The 19736-nt window shown below is 42.0% G+C and overlaps 1 protein-coding gene across 1 annotated transcript; it reads right to left on the reverse strand.

The window, feature by feature from the left end:
• Nucleotides 1–6002: 6002 nt before the first annotated feature.
• On the reverse strand, nucleotides 6003–17899 carry LOC120064901 (short-chain dehydrogenase/reductase 3-like). Its single transcript, XM_039015489.1, has 6 exons — nucleotides 17705–17899; nucleotides 12627–12770; nucleotides 8916–9035; nucleotides 8276–8514; nucleotides 8017–8142; nucleotides 6003–6292 (listed from the first exon to the last, which is right to left on the reverse strand). The coding sequence occupies exons 1-6, from the start codon at nucleotides 17897–17899 to the stop codon at nucleotides 6208–6210; spliced, it is 909 nt and encodes a 302-aa protein (XP_038871417.1). The 3' UTR covers nucleotides 6003–6207.
• Between the last annotated feature and the right edge of the window lie 1837 nt (nucleotides 17900–19736).

Here is a 19736-nt window from a genome sequence, read left to right on the forward strand (position 1 = left end):
GTGTGTGTGTGTGTGTGTGTGTGTGTGTGTGTGTGTGTGTGTGTGTGTAGATCCGTGTGCGGATCGTACCACCTCCACTGTCAGTGGACCATCATGTGTAGGAGGATGCTCTGTTTACACCACCCACACTTTGTAAGCTCTCAGTCTTTGTGTGGGTGTTCTTTAATGCACAAACTTATACGTTTCCTACATTTGTTAGTGCAAGGTTTTTGGAGAACAATTTATATCCACGTTTGGATTCCATTTTCCTGTTTGATGCCCGATACATGCTCAGCTGTCTGGTAGACTTCTCGTTCTCCTACCCTATCCTCTCTCTCAGTATTTGGAGCGGCAGGTAGCCTAGTGGTTAGAGCGTTGGACTAGTAATTAAAAGGTTGCAAGATTGAATTGCCGAGCTGACAAGGTAAAAATCTGTTATTCTGCCCCTGAACAAGGCAGTTAACCCACTGTTCCTAGACCATCATTGAAAATAAGAATTTGTTCTTACCTGACTTGCCTAGTTAAATAAAGATAATAAATATTTAAAGGGGTTGTGGAAATGCTAGCCTAACCAATGTGAAGTAGTAGCTGCTGCCATGTGCAACAACATGGACTGTCCAAATCCAACAATTGGAGAAGTCCAGAGCCAGTGGCGAAAAAGGAGGGAAGCTCAGGTTATGTACCAAAGTGATCAGAGTGGTTTGATTATCACCTCTATAATTACTGTGTTTTTCCACAGTGATGTTGCTGCCTAGACAGCTATCTTAGCTACTCACTCCTCTGGGAAGAGCTATTCTTCTGTCCTGCACTGCTTGATAACCCACATCCACTCCTCAAAACACCATCAAACAGCTCTCTGGTGAAATGCTTTCATCATGACGCACTCTGTGTATTTGGGCTGTTTCCATTTAGCTGGGTTCAGGTGTAGTTCACAGAGGCCGCCTCCAAACCCTGGTCACATGACTAGTGCTTAGGCCGTGGACGTGAGAGGCCCTTGTTTATGGAATATTGCCTTGGCATGGATTAACAGGTTTTCCATGCCAAGCCAGCAATAAAAGTGCAGTTTGACTATACCACCTTTTTATGTAAGTCCAGAAAATGAGATATTTATTCCATCAAACGTTCCTGTTAATAGTAACAAATGGCCAAAAAAGTCCACACAAAAGTTCACATCTGGTGTCTCACTCAGTCGTGACTTGGCTGGCGTGATTTGGAGAGAGAGAGTGCATAAGCTTTTAAGATGGTCCCTACTTTTGCCCAGGGCCCTGTGGTAAAGACTGTATCCTCCTCCCCTTGACCCACTTGTGATTCACCTTGATCAAGGCAGGCTGCTAGCAGGGCAGCATGGAGAAGCTGATCTGAGGCTGATCTGACAGTAGAGTAAACTGATTCTGTGCACCTTTGCGTAACCTATACTGAACAAAAATATGAATGCAACATGCAACAATTTCAAAGATTTTACTGAGTTACAGTTCATAGAAGGAAATCAGTCCATTGAAATACATAAATTAGGCCCTAATCTATGAATTTCACATGACTGTGCAGGGGTGCAGCCATGGGTGGGCTTGGGAGGGCAAAGGCCCAATTACTGGGGAGTCAGGCCCAGCAAATAATAATTCGTTTTTCACCACAAAAGGGCTTTTCCCCCTCCTCAGATGATGCTTCAGGTGAAGAAGCCAGATGAGGAGGTCCTGGACTGGCGTGGTTACACGTGGTCTGCGGTTTTGAGGCCAGTCGAATGTACAGCCAAATTCTCTAAAGTGATGTTGGATGTGGCTTATGGTATAGAAATGAACATTACATTCTCTGGCAATAGCTCTGTTGGACATTCCTACAGTCAGCTACTTGTGGCATTGTGTTGTGTGACAAAACTGCACATTTTAAAGTGACCTTTTATTGTCCCCAGCACAAGGTGCACCTGTGTAATGATCATGCTGTTTCATTAGCTTCTTGATATGCCACATATCAAGAATATATCCACATCAGGTGAATTATCTTGGCAAAGGAGAAATGCTCACTGACAGGGACGTATACACATTTCTGCCTAAAATTTGAGAGAAATAGGCTTTTAGTGTGTATGGAACATTTCAGGGATCTTTTATTTTGGCTCATGAAACATGGGACCAACACTTTACATGTTGAGTTTATATTGTTGTTTCAGTATATAAGGAAGCAGTTCAGTAATAAAGAATCTGCCTGAGACGGTCCATCTGGGAACAACATTTTTCAGCCTAGCCTCCTGACGTGATGCCTGGTGGGCTTTATAAATATCCCCGGCCCATTCACACAGTGTGAACTGTGTTTCACCTACACACACCCTTCCCTCCAACAGTTTGCCAAGGCTTTGCTTTGTTTGCCCCTGAGCGTTTACCTCCCACTTTCTCCAGTTAACTGTCAATGTTCAAAAGCATAACATTCAAAGTCACACGCACACCAGTCCCCTCTCAGGTTGACCTTTAGAAGATCATGCCTTTAGCTAATATCAGGAAAGATTAACAAATTCCATCCGAAGTTAGGGTAGAAAAACTGAAACAAATGGCAAACATTGATTGACCGAACCCAGGTCTTTTATGCCAGACTGTTTCAACACAGAGATGCTTGAAAGTGATCAAGTTTCTTTCACGAGAGTCGAGACTCCGTTATGCAATTCCTTGTCAGCTGGGCACGGCGCTCTCTGTGATCTCTGTGACAATGTTGCTGTTCCTGATCAGATATGCCCACGTGATAAGCTGTTCCAGAAATAAACCTGAATGAAAAACAAGAGATAAGAGGAGAGGAAGTTTGCAGTGTGGCTCCAAACCCCCCCCCCCCCCCCCCCCCCCCAAAAGATCATATTAAGATATGGTGTTCTGCACAGTTTGTTAGGAGACCAGTAGGGCTTTGTGTGGCCAACAGCCAATAATGAATTACACTACACTCTTAGAAAAAATGGTTCCAAAAGTGTTTTTCAGCTCTCCCCATAGGAGAACCCTTTTTGGTTCCAAGAAGAACCATTTTTGGTTCCAGGTAGAACTCTTTTCGGTTCCATGTACAGTAGAACCCTCAGTGGAAAGGGCTCTACATAGAACCCAAAATGGTTTTACCTGGAACCAAAACAGTTATGACTGGAACCAAAAAGGGTTCTTCACAGGGTTCTCCTATGGGGATAGCCAAAGAACCATTTTAGGTTCTAGATACCACTTCTTTTTCTAAGAGTGTACTCAGTACGTCTTTTAGTGTTGAATTGGTCCACTTTTCAGTCACTTAGTAGTATCAAGAAAATACTTTGATGTCTTGAATTTTTTATTAAAAACTCAGTAATTGCAAATAACAATCGATGTTAGGTAGTATATGAAGTAGAAAAGCAATGAAAAGCACTCACATTTGACCATCATGGAGCTGTATAGTTGCTTGATTACTGTCAAAGTGGCTGGCCAGGTCACCTTCAGTGTACACAAACAGTTTGGCCACAGCGTGTGTGTTCGGCCACAGCTATAACCAAAGGCATTTACTGGCCTTCGACACCCTCTGAGCTCACTGGTCCTTTGACCTCTAACCTGCTGCTCAATATTTCTTGTTGTTTGACAGGCCAACCGAGGCTGGAGGTTGGCCCCTTGCTGGGGGTTAGTACTGAACCTTTTATCACACAACCAACCTGCCTCTTGATGGATGAACATAGCATCAGACTGGCAAGAATGCTAACAAAAACGAACAGAGAAATAGGATAAGGCAGTGCAGCAAGTAATACAATGAATGCACTCTTGGTCCTCCTATTTTGGGACATATCTGAGACATTTGTTTCTCTCATTGGAATACAATGACTGCATTGAGTCAGAATATTTATTGCAGGATAATTCCATTCGTCATTGTACTCCTAGCACTTATCAGGAGTTTTTTTGGGGGAACCTACAGCCAGGAAAGTCAGAGTCAGGGGATCCATGGGATTATGGGAAGTGAGAGACGACAGAATCCTCCACTGCCCAGAATTTTACATGCGTTCGGCATCACTGCAAAACCAGCTAAATGGACTCCAGATCCTAGGGCCTATAACATATTTAATGGATCATTGGAGGGGGACTTTCCAAGCCCTTCTGTTGCGATTCCAAATGCTTGGAAATCATATAGGAAAGTACACTTAGGCTTGCAGCTTTAAAGTGAAGCACAAATGTGGCAGATTATTACAGTTAATTTAAGATAAATACAACAATAGTTCCTGATTGCTGATGGGGGAGAAGGCTGTGAAAGAGAGTTTAGAGGACAGTGGACTATATCTGTCTTCGATTGAAACTTAATTTTTTTTATTTCACCTTTAGTTAACCAGGGCCTGGTCAAGATAATGCAAAGCAGTGAGACAAAAACAACACAGAGTTACACATGGGATAAACAAACGTACAGTCAATAACACAAAACAGCTATTGTCTTGATTTGAATCTAAGACAATAGCTGTGCTGAATTCTTCATCAGCTCAAATCCTTTACTATTACTGAAACTTTAGTAACGTTACAAAGCTCTGCATCCTATTTCTTTAGTTACTTCATGCCAGAATGTCAAAAGTGTAGAGTTATTCTGGATGAGGTCAATCAAATAGTGTAACATGTACTGTAATTCTCTCAATCTCTCTCTATGCATCAACACCCCAACCCTAGTCACCCCTCTGCTTCCACCTGGTCCATCAAGCTCAGAGAGAGTGTGTGTGTCTTTCCAAGCCCCCCCTCTGTCTCCCCCTGTGATTTATCCACTATTTGGCTAACCTTGCTCTGAACCTGCCCCGTGAGACTCAAGCCATTTCAGCCCTCCTCTTCCACCATACTTGCACTACATGGCTCCCTCATCGACCTAGTTCTGTCTCAACATGCCTCTATCTTCTCCCTCCTCTTTCGCAACAGCTATAGCCCACTCAGGGAATGAAAAACAGGCCCTTAACAGAGGCTAAGGTTCTCTCCCAGCAGAGCACATCCTTTCTCCCTCTGTCCAGCCTGGTGTGGGTCACCTAGTGATCACAATGAGCGGCCCTATCGTGAGCGCACAGGAGGGCATTTATGGTTCGCTTGGATTCAAATGAATGTTTATGAGCCTTGTCTGGCAGCCAAAGGGCAGACACTATTCCCGTTTTTACAGTCATCTCTTATTGGTTGGCCTGGGGCTATGTGTGTGTGCTTGCCTTGACTTGTGCTCAGACATAGGGTATGTCACAACAACACAGTTCTGGGTCTCTAGATCTGTGCACTATAGATCAATTCATTAAGTGGGTGAAGTTTATCTCTCATAGCAAGGAGTGGAAACCTAACTGTACATTCTTCCTCTGATGCTATGGTACAGTATGTGAAAGTCAGAAGCAAGGCCCATTCATTAATCATTAAAGTCATTCTTCTAAATCAGGTATTCCCCCACACCACATATACTGTAATTTGGACAGGTTATCTTTGATGATCTCAGGGATACATGTTGCAAGGCCTTTTTGAACCATGTTTTAGATTACTCAATAAAACATCTAATGGTTTCATGATTAACCTTTTTCCAGCATGTAACAACTTGAGCCGTGATTCAATCCGAGTGGCAAGTCGACAATGCAGCTCTTAAATGCAATTTAAAATGTCAAGCGCACTATAGCATTGTTTTGGATTGAATTCCAGACCCAACCTACTTAACAATGTATAAGTTAACAGTGTATGGCTCCGTTTTGCCTTCCAATGAATGTTGCTCATTTGCTGTTTCACAGCCTGGCATGTGCAGAGATCTCATGGTTGGCATAACTGAGTTAATATTCTCTATCATGTCATCTGGTTAGCTCTGCTGTGTTGACGACTCACTAGACATTCGCCAGTCTATGTGAACAAAGAGACACTTTGGTTGTCTGTAACATCAATTTATTAATGTGATTCCATTCAAAGACACATGATTGGTAGAAAACAAAGGATAATAAAAAACAGACTTGAAAAAAAAACTGCTGTTTATCCAGATTAGTTTCGCATGGCTTCTGCTCAATGTGTGAATGGTATTTAGTCCGTCCAACTACACACAGGAGATCAAGAATGAGACCAGGATAAGTTCCAGCAGCGTGTAAGTGAAATCTACCCCGTCGGAGCAACAATATACAGTATGCTAAAGTCTCCAAGACACTTTCCTGCATACTTTCAAAAGGCTTCCATTGTTTCCCAATGTCCTGTAGCCCATGGATACTTCCCTTCAACATCCTCCAGACTTAGTAAGGTTCCTCTGATATGTATTGACATTCAGGATAATTTGTTTTTATGTCCTCCCCTTGAACGTATTCATGCAGGTATAGCTTCCAGAAAACTTGTGGATCTCTTCAAGAGCAGCTTGTGGCATGAAGCTAGGGTGTGGAGACAGTACAGAGAAAGGAGGTTATATATGAGGTTACATATGAGTGAAAGACATGTACAGTTGAAGTCAGAACCTTAGACAAATACATTTAAACTCAGTTTTTCACAATTCCTGACAATTAACCCTAGTAAAAATTCCCTGTCTTACGTCAGTTAGGATCACCACTTTATTTGAAGAATGTGAAATGTCAGAATAATAGTAGAGAGAATGATTTATTTTAGCTTTTATTTCATCACATTCCCAGTGGGTCAGAAGTTTACATACACTCAATTAGTATTTGGTACCATTGCCTTTAAATTGTTTAACTTGGGTCAAACGTTTCGGGTAGTCTTCCACAAGCTGCCCACAACAAGATGGGTGAATTTTTGCCCATTCCTCCTGACAGAGCTGGTGTAACTGAGTCAGGTTTGTAGGCCTCCTTCTTCGCACATGCTTTTTCAGTTCTGCCCACAAATTTTCTATAGGATTGAGGTCAGGGCTTTGTGATGGCCACTCCAATACCTTGACTTTGTTGTCCTTAATCCATTTTGCCACAACTTTGGAGGTATGCTTGGGGTCATTGTCCATTTGGAAGACCCATTTGCGACCAAGCTTTAACTTCCTGACTGATGTCTTGAGATGTTGCCTCAAGATATCAACATAATTGTCCTTCCTCATGATGCCATCTATTTTGTGAAGTGCACCAGTCCCTCCTGCCGGCAAAGCAACCCCACAACATGATGCTGCCACCCCCGTGGTTCACGGTTGGGATGGTGTTCTTCGGCTTGCAAGCCTCCCCTTTTTTCCTCCAAACATAATGATGGTCATTATGGCCAAACAGTTCTATTTTTGTTTCAATAGACCAGAGGATATTTCTCCAAAAAGTACGATCTTTGTCTCCATGTGCAGTTGCAAACCGTAGTCTGGCTGTTTTTTGGCGGTTTTGGAGCAGTGGCTTCTTCCTTGCTGAGCGGCCTTTCAGGTTATGTCGATATAGAACTCGTTTTACTGTGGATATAGATACTTTTGTACCCGTTTCCTCCAGCATCTTCACAAGGTCCTTTGATGTTGTTCTGGGATTGATTTGCACTTTTCGCACAAAAGTACGTTAATCTCTAGGACACAGAAAGCGTCTCCTTCCTGAGCGGTATGACGGCTGCGTGGTCCCATGGTGGTTATACTTGCGTAATATTGTTTGTACAGATGAACGTGGTACCTTCAGGCGTTTGGAAATTGTTCCCAAGGATGAACCAGACTTGTGGAGTTTTTTTCCTGAGGTCTTGGCTGATTTCTATTGATTTTCCCATGATGTCAAGCAAAGAGGCACTGAGTTTGAAGGTAAGCCTTGAAATACATCCACAGGTACACCTCCAATTGACTCAAATTATGTCTATTAGCCTATCAGAAGCTTCTAAAGCCATAACATCGTTTTCTGGAATTTTCCAAGCTGTTTAAAGGCACAGTCAACTTAGTGTATGTAAACTTCTGACCCACTGGAATTGTGATAGAGTGAGTTATAAGTGAAATAATCTGTCTGTAAACAATTGTTGGAAAAATTACTTGTGTCATGCACAAAGTAGATGTCCTAACCAACTTGCCAAAACTCTAGTTTGTTAACAAGAAATGTATGGAGTGGTTGTAAAACAAGTTTTAAGGACTCAAACCTAAGTGTATGTAAACTTCCGACTTCAATTGTATGTACTTTAAATAGGCCAAAATGATATGAGACATTACCTTTTGAGGACAACGAGAGCATGCATGGTCCAGGGCATGTAAACGTAGGCTGTGTTAGTCCTGACTGCATCCACAGTCCTTTCAGCAACTGTCTCTGGCTTGAGGGGAGGGAAGAGCGCTGGAAACCTACAGGACCAGAAAACCCAGAGAGATTAACTTTACAGTAACTACAATACATGCATGAAGAAAATGGTGCATAGCAGTAGTGGTGGTGTAATCTAAACTAGATTGTGAAGAACCATGTCGTAGGCTTGCTGACCTGACTCTCATGCCCTGGAACATCTCAGTGTTGGTGTGGAAGGGGAGCACGGTGGTGCAGCCCACCCCGGGACAGTCCAGCAGGCCCAGAGTCAGGCTCTCCATGAAGGCCAGGGAGGAGGCCTTGGAGGTGCAGTAGTCGATGGCCCCAGGGATGGGCGACTGGGACAGGATGGAGTTTATACAGACCACGTGGCCATGCTGGAGCTCCAGCATCCGTGGCAGGAAGGCCTTTGTAGTCTGGATGAGGGAGAAGAAAGGGGGAGGGGGGGGGGGGGGGGGGACATTGGGGAAAATGTACAGTTATACACATGAAAAAGAGACACACAGAGGAAGCAGGCCCAAGTGGAGCCACAGATTGAATTTCATTTTTTTTTTTAGCTGATGATTGCATTTATGCAACCTGAAAGTTTGATCTCTATTCAAACAGAGACTGCTATAGGTTTCAGAGGCCCTCTGATGTTCTACCTAGGGGCTGAAGCAGTAAGCCTATAATTTGGAAATACCCCAACACTCCTGTAAAGTAAGCTGAGACTGACATGAAGGGACATTGGCCAATAAAAGCACTTTTGGAGAATGATAAGATTGATCTAACTGTAAGGAAGCACACACCTTTCTTCCTAAACCTCAACAACACTTACCCAGAACTGCCCCATTGTGTTGATATGTTGAGATTTCAAAAGACAGTCATCGTCGCTGTCCATCAGACTTTTCCCATGGACCACTGCAGCGTTATTCACCAGGATCGTAACATCTCCCACCTGGAAAAATAATAACAAAACAAATGTCAGAAACAACACTGACGTTTTTTTATTAAGAGGATTTAACCATTTTTTTCTACCTACTTTCTTTTCATGTGAAGTTATGTTGTAGAGCTGACAGTCATATTCAACACGCTTATCTTATCTTGACATTGCAATTGAGGTGTAATCTCCACAGTACCAGTCAAAAGTTTGGACACGCCTACTCATTCTCAAGGGTTTTTCATAATTTATACTATTTTCTACATTGTAGAATAATAGTGAAGATATCGAAACTATGAAAAAACTCATGGAATCATGTAGTAAGCAAAGAAGTGCTAAACAAATCAAAATATATTTTATATTTGAGATTCTCAAAGTAGCCACCCTTTGCACTTGAAGAAGCTTTCAAAGTTGTTGAAATTTTTCAGATTGACCTTAATGTCTTAAAGTAATGATGGACTGTCGTTTTTTTTGCTTATTTGAACTGTTCTTGCCATAATATGGACTTCGTCTTTTACCAAATAGGGCTATCTTCTGTATACTCCCCTACCTTGTCACAACACAACTGATTGGCTGAAATGCATTAAGAAGGAAAGAAATTCCACAAATGAACTTTTAACAAGGCACACCTTATTTAAAAAATAATAATTTTACTCCTCTTCGAAGGACAAATATCTTTTAGTTTTTTTTTACAGCTTTTCTGCTACATATACAGTTGAAGTCGGAAGTTTACATACACTTAGGTTGGAGTCATTAAAACTCATTTTTCAACCACTCCACAAATTTCTTGTTAATAACAAACTATAGTTTTGGCAAGTCGGCTAGGACATCGATGTCATGGCTTTAGAACCTTCTGGTAGGCTAATTGACATAATTTGAGTCAATTGGAGGTGTACATGTGGATGTATTTCAAGGCCTACCTTCAAACTCAGTGCCTCTTTGCTTGACATCATGGGAAAATCAATAGAAATCAGCCACAAAAATTGTAGACCTCCACAAGTCTGGTTCATCCTTGGGAGCAATTTCAAAACGCCTGAATGTACCACGTTCATCTGTACAAACAATATTACGTAAGTATAAACACCATGGGACCACGCAGCCGTCATACCGCTCAGGAAGGAGACACGTTCGGTCTCCTAGAGACGAATGTACTTTGATGCGAAAAGTGCAAATCAATCCCAGATCAACAGCAAAGGACCTTGTGAAGATGCTGGAGGAAACAGGTACAAAAGTATCTATATCCACAGAAAAATGAGTCCTATATCGACATAACCTGAAAGGCCGCTCAGCAAGGAAGAAGCCACTGCTTCAAAACCTCCATAAAACAGCCAGACTACGGATTGCAACTGCACATGGGGACAAAGATCGTAATTTTTGGAGAAATATCCTCTGGTCTGATGAAACAAAAATGGCCATAATGACCATCATTATGTTTGGAGGTAAAAGGGGGAGGCTTGCAAGCCGAAGAACACCATCCCAACCGTGAAGCACGGGGGTGGCAGCATCATGTTGTGGGGGTGCTTTGCTGCAGGAGGGACTGGTGCACTTCACAAAATAGATGGCATCATGAGGTAGGAAAATTATGTGGATATATTGAGGCAACATCTCAAAACATCAGTCAGGAAGTTAAAGCTTGGTCGCAAATGGGTCTTCCAAATGGACAATGACCCCAAGCATACTTCCAAATTTGTGGGCATAACTGAAAAAAAGTGAGTACGAGCAAGGAGGCCTACAAACCTGACTCAGTTACACCAGCTCTGTCAGGAGGAATGGGCAAAAATTCCCCCAACTTATTGTGGGAAGCTTGTGGAAGGCTACCTGAAACGTTTGACCCAAGTTAAACAATTTAAAGGCAACGCTACCAAATACTAATTGAGTGTATGTAAACTTCTGACCCACTGAAAGAAATAAAAGCTAAAATAAATCATTCTCTCTACTATTATTCTGACATTTCACATTCTTAAAATAAAGTGGTGATCCTAACTGACCTAAGACAGGGCATTTTTACTTGGATTAAATGTTAGGAATTGTGAAAAACTGAGTTTAAATGTATTTGGCTAAGGTGTATGTAAACTTCCGACTTCAACTGTACATACATTTTACGTATATATTTTGCATGCACATTTTGAATACACATTTTACATGGTACTTTTATATAAAGCAGTCAAATAACAATAATACATTACCAAACATAAATTATTTAATCCCACCCCTCAGCCACTCTCAGCCAATCCTACCTATCACCATAGACCACCCTCGTTTGGTTTCCATGTGCCATATATTTTTCAATTGTGCTGTGATGTTTTATATAATCTTTTAACCTGTCTAATCGTATAGAATCCACAGATTGTGAGCTAAAGCTGAAAACCTTGGCCTCCTGAGTGACGCAGTAGTCTAAGGCACTGCATTGCAGTTGCTAGCAGTGCCGCTAGAGATCCTGGTTCGAGTCCAGGCTTTGTCGCAGTCAGCTGCGACCTGGAGACCCATGGGGCGGCACACAATTGGCGCAGTGTCGTCCCGGTTAGGGTTTGGCTGGCAGGGATGTCCTTGTCCCATTGCGCTCTAGCGACTCCTGTGGCGGGCCGGGCGCACGCAAGCTGACATGGTTGCCGGGTGTATGGTGTTTCCTCCGACACATTGGTGTGGCTGGCTTCCAGGTTAAGCGGGCATTGTGTCAAGAAGCAGTGCGGCTTGGTTGGGTCGTGTTTCGGAGGACGCATGGCTCTTGACCTTCGCCTCTCCCGAGTTCGTACGGGAGTTGCAGCGATGAGACAAGACTGTAACTACCAATTGGGGAGAAAAAGGGGTAAAAGATGAAAACTTTTCCTACGAGTAATATTTATTGACTGACTATGGCTTTCCAAATCACCCAACACTGCTATTTGTAAGGTTAATTTTAAGTGCATGTTGTGATTTTTTAACCATTCCTTAACCTGTGACCAGAAACAAGCAACATAGGGCAATACCAGAATAAATGATCTATTGATTCTGTCTCTTCGCAGCAAAATCTACAGAGCTGAGAATGTTGTACGCCCCATATATATAGCATTCTGTTGGTGGCAAGAATTTTATATAATAATTTACATTAAAAACTCAAAGTGTTGAATCAAGTGTAGTTTTTTGTACCAGTTCATAAACCATGTGCCATGGAATTGGTACATCAGAAATCTCTTTCCATTTAGTTTGTAACCTGTATGGCACAACTGTTAATTGAAAGGCATGAGCGAACGCCAAGAGTGTGCAAAGCTGTCATCAAGGCTACTTTGAATAATATAAAATATATTTTGATTTGTTTAGCACATTTTTCATTACTACATGATTCCATATGTGTTATTTCATAGTTCTGATGTCTTCACTATTATTCTACCATGTAGAAAATAGTACAAATAAAGAAAAACCCTGGAATGAGTAGTGTGTGTCCAAACTTTTGACTGGTACTGTATGTCAGATGGGGAGAGGAATTAAAAAACGATGAATCCCTGCCAGTTCTGTAGACAGTAGTAACAGCAGTGAGAGAAACCTTGACCCATGAGCGTTTCACTGGCTCCAAACAATATTTTGTATTTGTGTGGATTTTTTTGGGATTTATAATAGATCTAAATAGCATACCTTCTCCCTGACCACCTTGGCCTGCTTGTAAACTTCCTCCCGATTGGCCACGTCGCACAGGAAGTAGTGGCACTCTGTTCCAAATTGGGAGATATCTTCGCATGTCTCTTTCAGGCACTTCTCTGTGCGCCCCCACAGGATCACCTGTAGATGGTAAACATTAGCCAAGGGTTATAAAATAGGGTTATAAAATTGCATAACAGTGTAATATGCTCTGAATAAAATATGAGCAATTAGCTCAGCTAAATGAATAGTGATATTTTGCTTTTCAACAATCAGTCAACAATCAGCTATCTGTACACTTATTGTTGTCGAAATCCTGAGAAAAACATGGCTAAAATACGTTTAATGGGTAGCCAAAGCCAAACAACTATGCCGATGACACATGCTCTCAACAAGTGTACAGACATTTCATGTTTGCAGCATTTGGCCCTAGGATGAGATGAGATAATTTGGTTGAAATGTTCCTTTCATTCAGAGAACAGAGAGGCCATGTTTAGAAGCAACAAATAGTTTCAGAGCGAGATTAAGGGGGTGGGGTTGCAGTGTGAATGAAACGTCTCTTCATCAGCCTGGAGAGGGTAAATTAAGCTCAGTCATTTGAGCAGGGAACATGGGCTAGGATGGAGGTGGGGGGCAGCGATTGGGCAATTAGATCCGTCAGTCTTTGGGGTCAGGGAAAGGTAATGAAATCAGGGGGTGAGCCCTCCTCATCTCTCAAACACACATTCTCAAAGAGATTACACGGCCTGTTGGGCAGATGAACCCAGTCATTTCTGGTCAGGGAGTCTGAAAACAGTTTGTGTGTGAAGTGCTGATGGGGCCAGTGTAGGGCTTGGCTGGTTGCCAGTGACCAAGGTTAATATTTTTGCAGAAAGTCCTCTCGAAAGTGATCCTGTGTGTGTGTGTCTTTCATCCACCCTTACAGTATGATATCAATATTGTGTGAATACAAAAAAATCTTAATTCTACATGTAGATAAGGAAGATAACAAACACAAGCAGAGGTCACAGTGACATCCTTGTTCTGATGGAGAAGAGTACAGAGACAGCCAGGCTATAGCCACTCATTTATTTAGGAATGAATAGGAGGATAGTAAATGTATATCTCAACATCTTAAACATGCATAGCTAGCTTGCCGAAGGTTTTTGCTATCTGTCTTGTTTTACTGCAACACTAAATCTATGGCAATCTGAGCAGCTGTCTATGACAGTGTATTCAGATCCCACCAATGTTTTAATGAAGCTTGTCCCTTATGGGCTCTTGTTTACTTGCATAATGGGAGAATTAAGACTGTAAAGTGAAATATTTGCTTTTAGGGGAGATATGGGAGGGTCACAATCTGCATGATATGCAGTTTTGATCAAGTTCCAAGAGTAAAAAATGTTTGGCTTTCCACTGGATGGGTCTTTGTTTGAGTTTCTTTAGATTGCTTTTTTGTTTGCTTCGTTTGCCAGCCCATTTGAGTAATCAGCAGAAGTGAATGGATGGGTCTAGGTAAATTACTGAAAGCCTTTAATAGGATTTCATCCTAACAAACAAACCTGACATTTCTCATTAAAAATCACCACTCACACTGTGCTCTCCTGTTATTTCATTCATAATGCTTATCTGCCAGTCCCAACACACTGGGGCTTCAGGATAAACAACGGCCGGCCAAATCTAGAGCTATCAGCTTAGAATGTCTAAGTGTTACGGAAAACTAATTCTAAATTCCCTCACATCGTTTATCTCTGATAAACCAGTGATTACTATGTCTGAGGTGCCATATCTGACAAGATTAAACAACATTCACCAATTGTGTAAAATTGATGGTCTGTTCAAGGACATGATTTATTCAAAGACAGTAAGTCTTGCAAATCTCCAAGTGTTGGTGTATCAGGGTGCAATGATGATGAACTGGCGATGTGGTGGGCCTCATCCACATCCCTACACCAGAACCCAATAATATTTCACAAGGGAAAAAATGGGTTCAAGGATGGGCATGAACCCTCTTCTTCACACCAGTTGTAGGGGATAGGGGCTAACAGGGAGGGGGCACGGGGAGGGGAAACAGGGAGTTCAGGAGGCAGTCGCCTGCCCTACCGCTGTCTAATTAGTGCGGAGACAACAGGGTCAGTTGCAGGGCAATACCCAGCTGGGAGCAGTGTGCTTCCCGCCTCCACACACGCACGCACGCACACACACACACACACACACACACACACACACACACACACACACACACACACACACACACACACACACACACACACACACACACACACACACACACACACACACACACACACACACACACACACACACACACACACACACACACACACACAATAGAGCTTGCCAATGTATAAAGCCACTATCAACCTGGGTAGAGGCATATGTTCCCAGTTCTCCTAATGAGTAGCCGGGGCTGAGAAAGATGCCAATACCTCTTACTATCTTCAATTGTACTTTCTTCTCCACATGTTCAAAATATTATGATCCACAAATTGAGTCGCAAAAACAAAATGCCCCACTAAGTACCTTATTAAATTCTACATGCTGACATTTTTAACCAAGGGGATTTTGGATTTCTGGTTTGGGATACCAGTGGAATATATTTGAATTGCATAGGGTACATTGAGAGCATATGTGGATATGTTGCTTCAACCTCTGAAACATTTATTGTGGTTGTGCTAGAGGCCCCCTCCCTCTTTCTCTGAACTTGGGTGCTCAGCTTTTGTAAAGTTGCTGTGGTTTATTGTTTTAGTGCTTCACTCTATAACGGCTCTTTTGACGACACACACAAGGCCTCACTCCCCCTCTCACCAGTCTCTCCTTTTCACCTCACATCATTCTTTCATCAATGCTGTGGCTAGTGCACTCCCTACCGTGAAAGCACCAAAGCTGCTAGAGAGAATAGAGAAATTCCGTCTGCCAATCACAATGGACCTCAAACTGGGGTAAAGTCTTTCCTAGAGGTTATTTGTGATGAATGTCCTACCTCTTTTTAGCATATCTTAGGCAGGGAGTGATTGTGAGGCACATTAGTGCAGGTGTTGTTTTCAAAGCCTTCACACCTTGATAATACACAACAATGGGGTCCTGACAAGAATGGTGACTTCCTTTGTTGTGCAGCTGCAAATTATAGCTTTTAAAAGCCACAGGTTTTTTGTGGGTTGTTCCCTGAGGAGATGTTGATGGAAGGATGAAGAGCAAGGCCAAAGCACTTCAAGTTAAAATGGGGGATTTTAGCTTGGACAGGATATGCAAAAGCTGCAACATGTGGTGCTCCATATGACAATTCATAAAGCTATAATTATTCCTCTAAGGTGCATGGGTGAAAATACAACTAGCTATTTAATCATTTGTAAAAAAAAATAATTAAACAAATAAAGTGGGGGTGGGGGGGTGGTATTCATATGGAATCATTGTGAAATGCTTATGTCTCCATCTGTGTGTCTGAGACTCTGTCCATTACAATTCAGAGCTAACAGAACACTATGGTGGCTCACTATGCACTCAGCTGTGTAATGTTTGGATTGTAATTGGAATAGTGGGTAGTCTGACCAGTAGTGGCGGCCTGGCGGGGACTGTCAATGTAGTCACTGGGGCATTTCAAGCATAAGTGACTGTTTCTTGTTAAGGAGGAGGGTGGGGACATGCTATTTATAAGAGCTTTGGCTGACGGGATGCATGTTTTGGATGGGTGAGGCAGCTGAAACATGCCATCTTCCTCTGTGGGCTTCATTTCACCTCAATAATAAACTCAGTGTAAGGTAGCAGGTTGACGTTTATTGTCATGAGTCTTGTCCTGGAGGCAGAACTGGGCGATTTCTCCTTTGATAGGCCAGCTGCTAAGTCAAAATTGACTATATTGTAAAAATTCATGAAAACAAAAGTGTGCTTTTGGTCTTAAATTAAGGTTAGGGTTAGGAATTATGGTTAGCAGTGTGGTTAAGGTTAAGTTAAGTTTCTGCCTTGCTGGTTTGCTTGAAAAACACATCTGAATCAGTGTTTTATTATGGCAATGTGATGTCTTGTGTAGGCACTTGGCACAGTTCGTGTTGTTATGCTAGTCCCAGCAGGACTACATTTCTCCTGTGAGGATTATGTGATTAGCTTTTAAACATGTTTCTTCAGAAAGTTGAAAAAGTTCATCCCAATTCCATAGAAGTGATATGTTATCACTTGATCAAGGTCACTCCTGTTGGCAGTCATCAACAATAAAACTTTATTCTGGACATTCATGATGCTTGATCTCATCCTATATCAATGTTAAGCCATAACTCCTTTTTTTCTGAGTTTTGGCTGATCACAAATCATTCCGTGAGTCACTATAATACGTCAGTGGTCAAATGGTCAGAGACTTTTGCCCTTCTGCAGACTTACTCCTGAGTGGCGCAGTGGTTTAAGCCACTGCATCTCTGTGCTTAGAGGTGTCACTACAGACACACTGGTTCAAATCCAGGCTGTATCACAACCGGCAGTGGTTGGGAGTCCCATAGGGCGCTGCACATTTGGCCCAGCATTGTCAGGGTTTGGCCAGTGTAGGGCTGTCATTGTAAATAAGAATTTGTTCTTAACTGACTTGCCTAGTTAAACAATAGTCTGTTGTGCCAAAATTGAGGGCCCTGTCCTGCAATCTGATTGGCTGATCTACTCCTAAGGTCAAGACCCATTCATGTTACAGAGGAAACAATAGATTGGAGGAACAAGTGGACAAACTAATGTAGGCTACTTGCTGCAAACCTATGGCGCTTTTGGTTAAGGAAAATACGGGAGGGGGGTAGTACGTCAATACAAATAATAGCTATGGATAGAAGTGTGCATAAAAACGACTAGGTATCGCACAGAAGGTGTTCAGAGGTTGGCTACAGGGTATCAACTCAATTATCGTTATAACCATGTAGCCTAATCAATGAGCGTACAATTCAAAAGATATGAAAACATGCACAGGTCTGGGGAACTATAGGCTATTTTAGGAGTGCTCATATTACTCAAGGTTAAGTAAAACCCAATCACGTTTGATGCTCAACAAGTTGCATAATACAATTAATAAAGTGCAGACACTAAACGCATGCATGTGTTTTATTTACCTTTTTAGCCCCCTGCTTGGCAAACTCCTGAGCCAGGTGACGACCGATACCTCGTCCCCCGCCTGTGATCAGGACCACCTCCTTGATCAGGGTTCTTCGTCTACTTGGTAGCAGTAAGTACACACTTGCTTTCAATATGTAGTAGACAATGTGTATGGGGAAAAACACTATACAGCTCAAACACTTAAAATCCATGTTACTTCTTCTTACAGTAATCTAAATTCTCTCAATTTTTCGAACACAAACACAAGTTTGATATCCTCCAATCGTGATGTCCTCTGCAGAGCGGTTTTTAGGTAAATATCTGGTTAAAACCAAACTCAAACTAGCCAACTGCAGCACTTGAAGTCAATGTTTCATAACATTTAGGCTATTATGTCCCAAGCTCAGAAATGCGTCAATATACGGAGCTCTGGTATGTTTATCGATTATTCAGGTTATTGGCAAACTATTATTTTTGACTAATGACCATATTACACCGGTAGTCCGCTGTTACTTTTCAAGTAACCTAAAGAAGGCGAGAGTGTCTCCGAAGGCATGCGCTACTGAATCGTCTACTTGTTGTGTTCCTATCCTTGGACGTTACCGCCTCTGACTCCGATAGCTTACTTTATAGCGCTCTGACTACCCGTCCCCGCAGTGTTGAAAAAAAGACCTGCGATCTGAAGGGAGTTTTTTTAAAGACCATTAATCCTGATTGACAGGTTGAATGGTGAGGAATATATTGCTTTACTGTGTGTCGACTGTGACTGGTTTTATTCTACCCAGCCCCGAGACGTGTCTGCCACAACTGCTGTGATGCCGTGAAGTCATATTTCAGTATTTCAGCCCTCTATTAAAATCAAGAATTTTCTTCCTCCCTAAGTTGTTTACAGTGAGTTAAATGCTTGGTTTTACGGTTTTTGAGATGTGCCAATGTTTCTCAATTCTCCTTCAAGCTGTCACACTCTCTGGGAAATAATAGTTGGATAAGTTTCTCATGCACATGAGAAGTGCCATAACCTACTTGGATAGCTTACTTTGAATAGTTTGATGAGACAACATTCACCCAAACTGGTTGGGCTTGGTTACATCACCTGTATCCTACAGTACCAGTATCAACGTTTTAAAAAAACACACACACTTTCACATAAGATGCTGCTGCTACTCTGTTTATTGTATATCCTGATTGCCTAGTCACTTTTACCTCTACCTACATACTGTATTACCTCAATTACCTCAACTACCTTGTACCCCTGTACAATGACTTGGTACTGGTACTCCTTGCATATATATCCTCGTTGTTATTTTATTACGTTACTATTTACTTATTTAAAAAAAATGTATTTAGCAAGTCTTTTTCTTACTTTTTAACTCTGCATTGTTGTGAATGGGCTCATAAGTAAGCATTTCACAGTATAGTCTACACCTGTTGTATTCGGTGCATGTGACCAATACATTTTTATTTGATTTTACACGCACGCACACACGCGCGCACAAACACACACACACACACACACACACACACACACACACACACACACACACACACACACACACACACACACACACACACACACACACACACACACACACACACACACACACACACACACACACACACACACTATCTCTCTCTCTCTCTCTCTCTCTCTCTCTCTCTCTCTACATGTATCTTTCTATCTCTCTGTCTATAATCACAATGTATCAGATATTTGTTATGACTGTGTGTTTTGCTGCTTGTAAAATATATTTTACAAATATATAAAATAATATATATTGATCCACTCCTTTTTTTTTAAGTGTATATGGTGGGAGGAAAAGTGATGAATACTCTATAGATTTTTTGGAGAACCACCCTCACGTGATGAGTAACCTTGCCTGAGACCTTAAGTCTTGCATGAGCTCCCTGAGCTAATGTCTAGACTTGAGCTCAGTGGGCTAACACAGTGGTGACCAGGTGACCCGAGTTCAAACCCAGTTGGCCACATCTGCATTGACCTATCTATTACAAGTAAATACACAGGTTTTACTATCTGCATTGACCTACCTA

This window comes from Salvelinus namaycush, chromosome 20 (assembly GCF_016432855.1).
Source record: "Salvelinus namaycush isolate Seneca chromosome 20, SaNama_1.0, whole genome shotgun sequence".
Taxonomy (NCBI): Eukaryota; Metazoa; Chordata; class Actinopteri; order Salmoniformes; family Salmonidae; genus Salvelinus; species Salvelinus namaycush.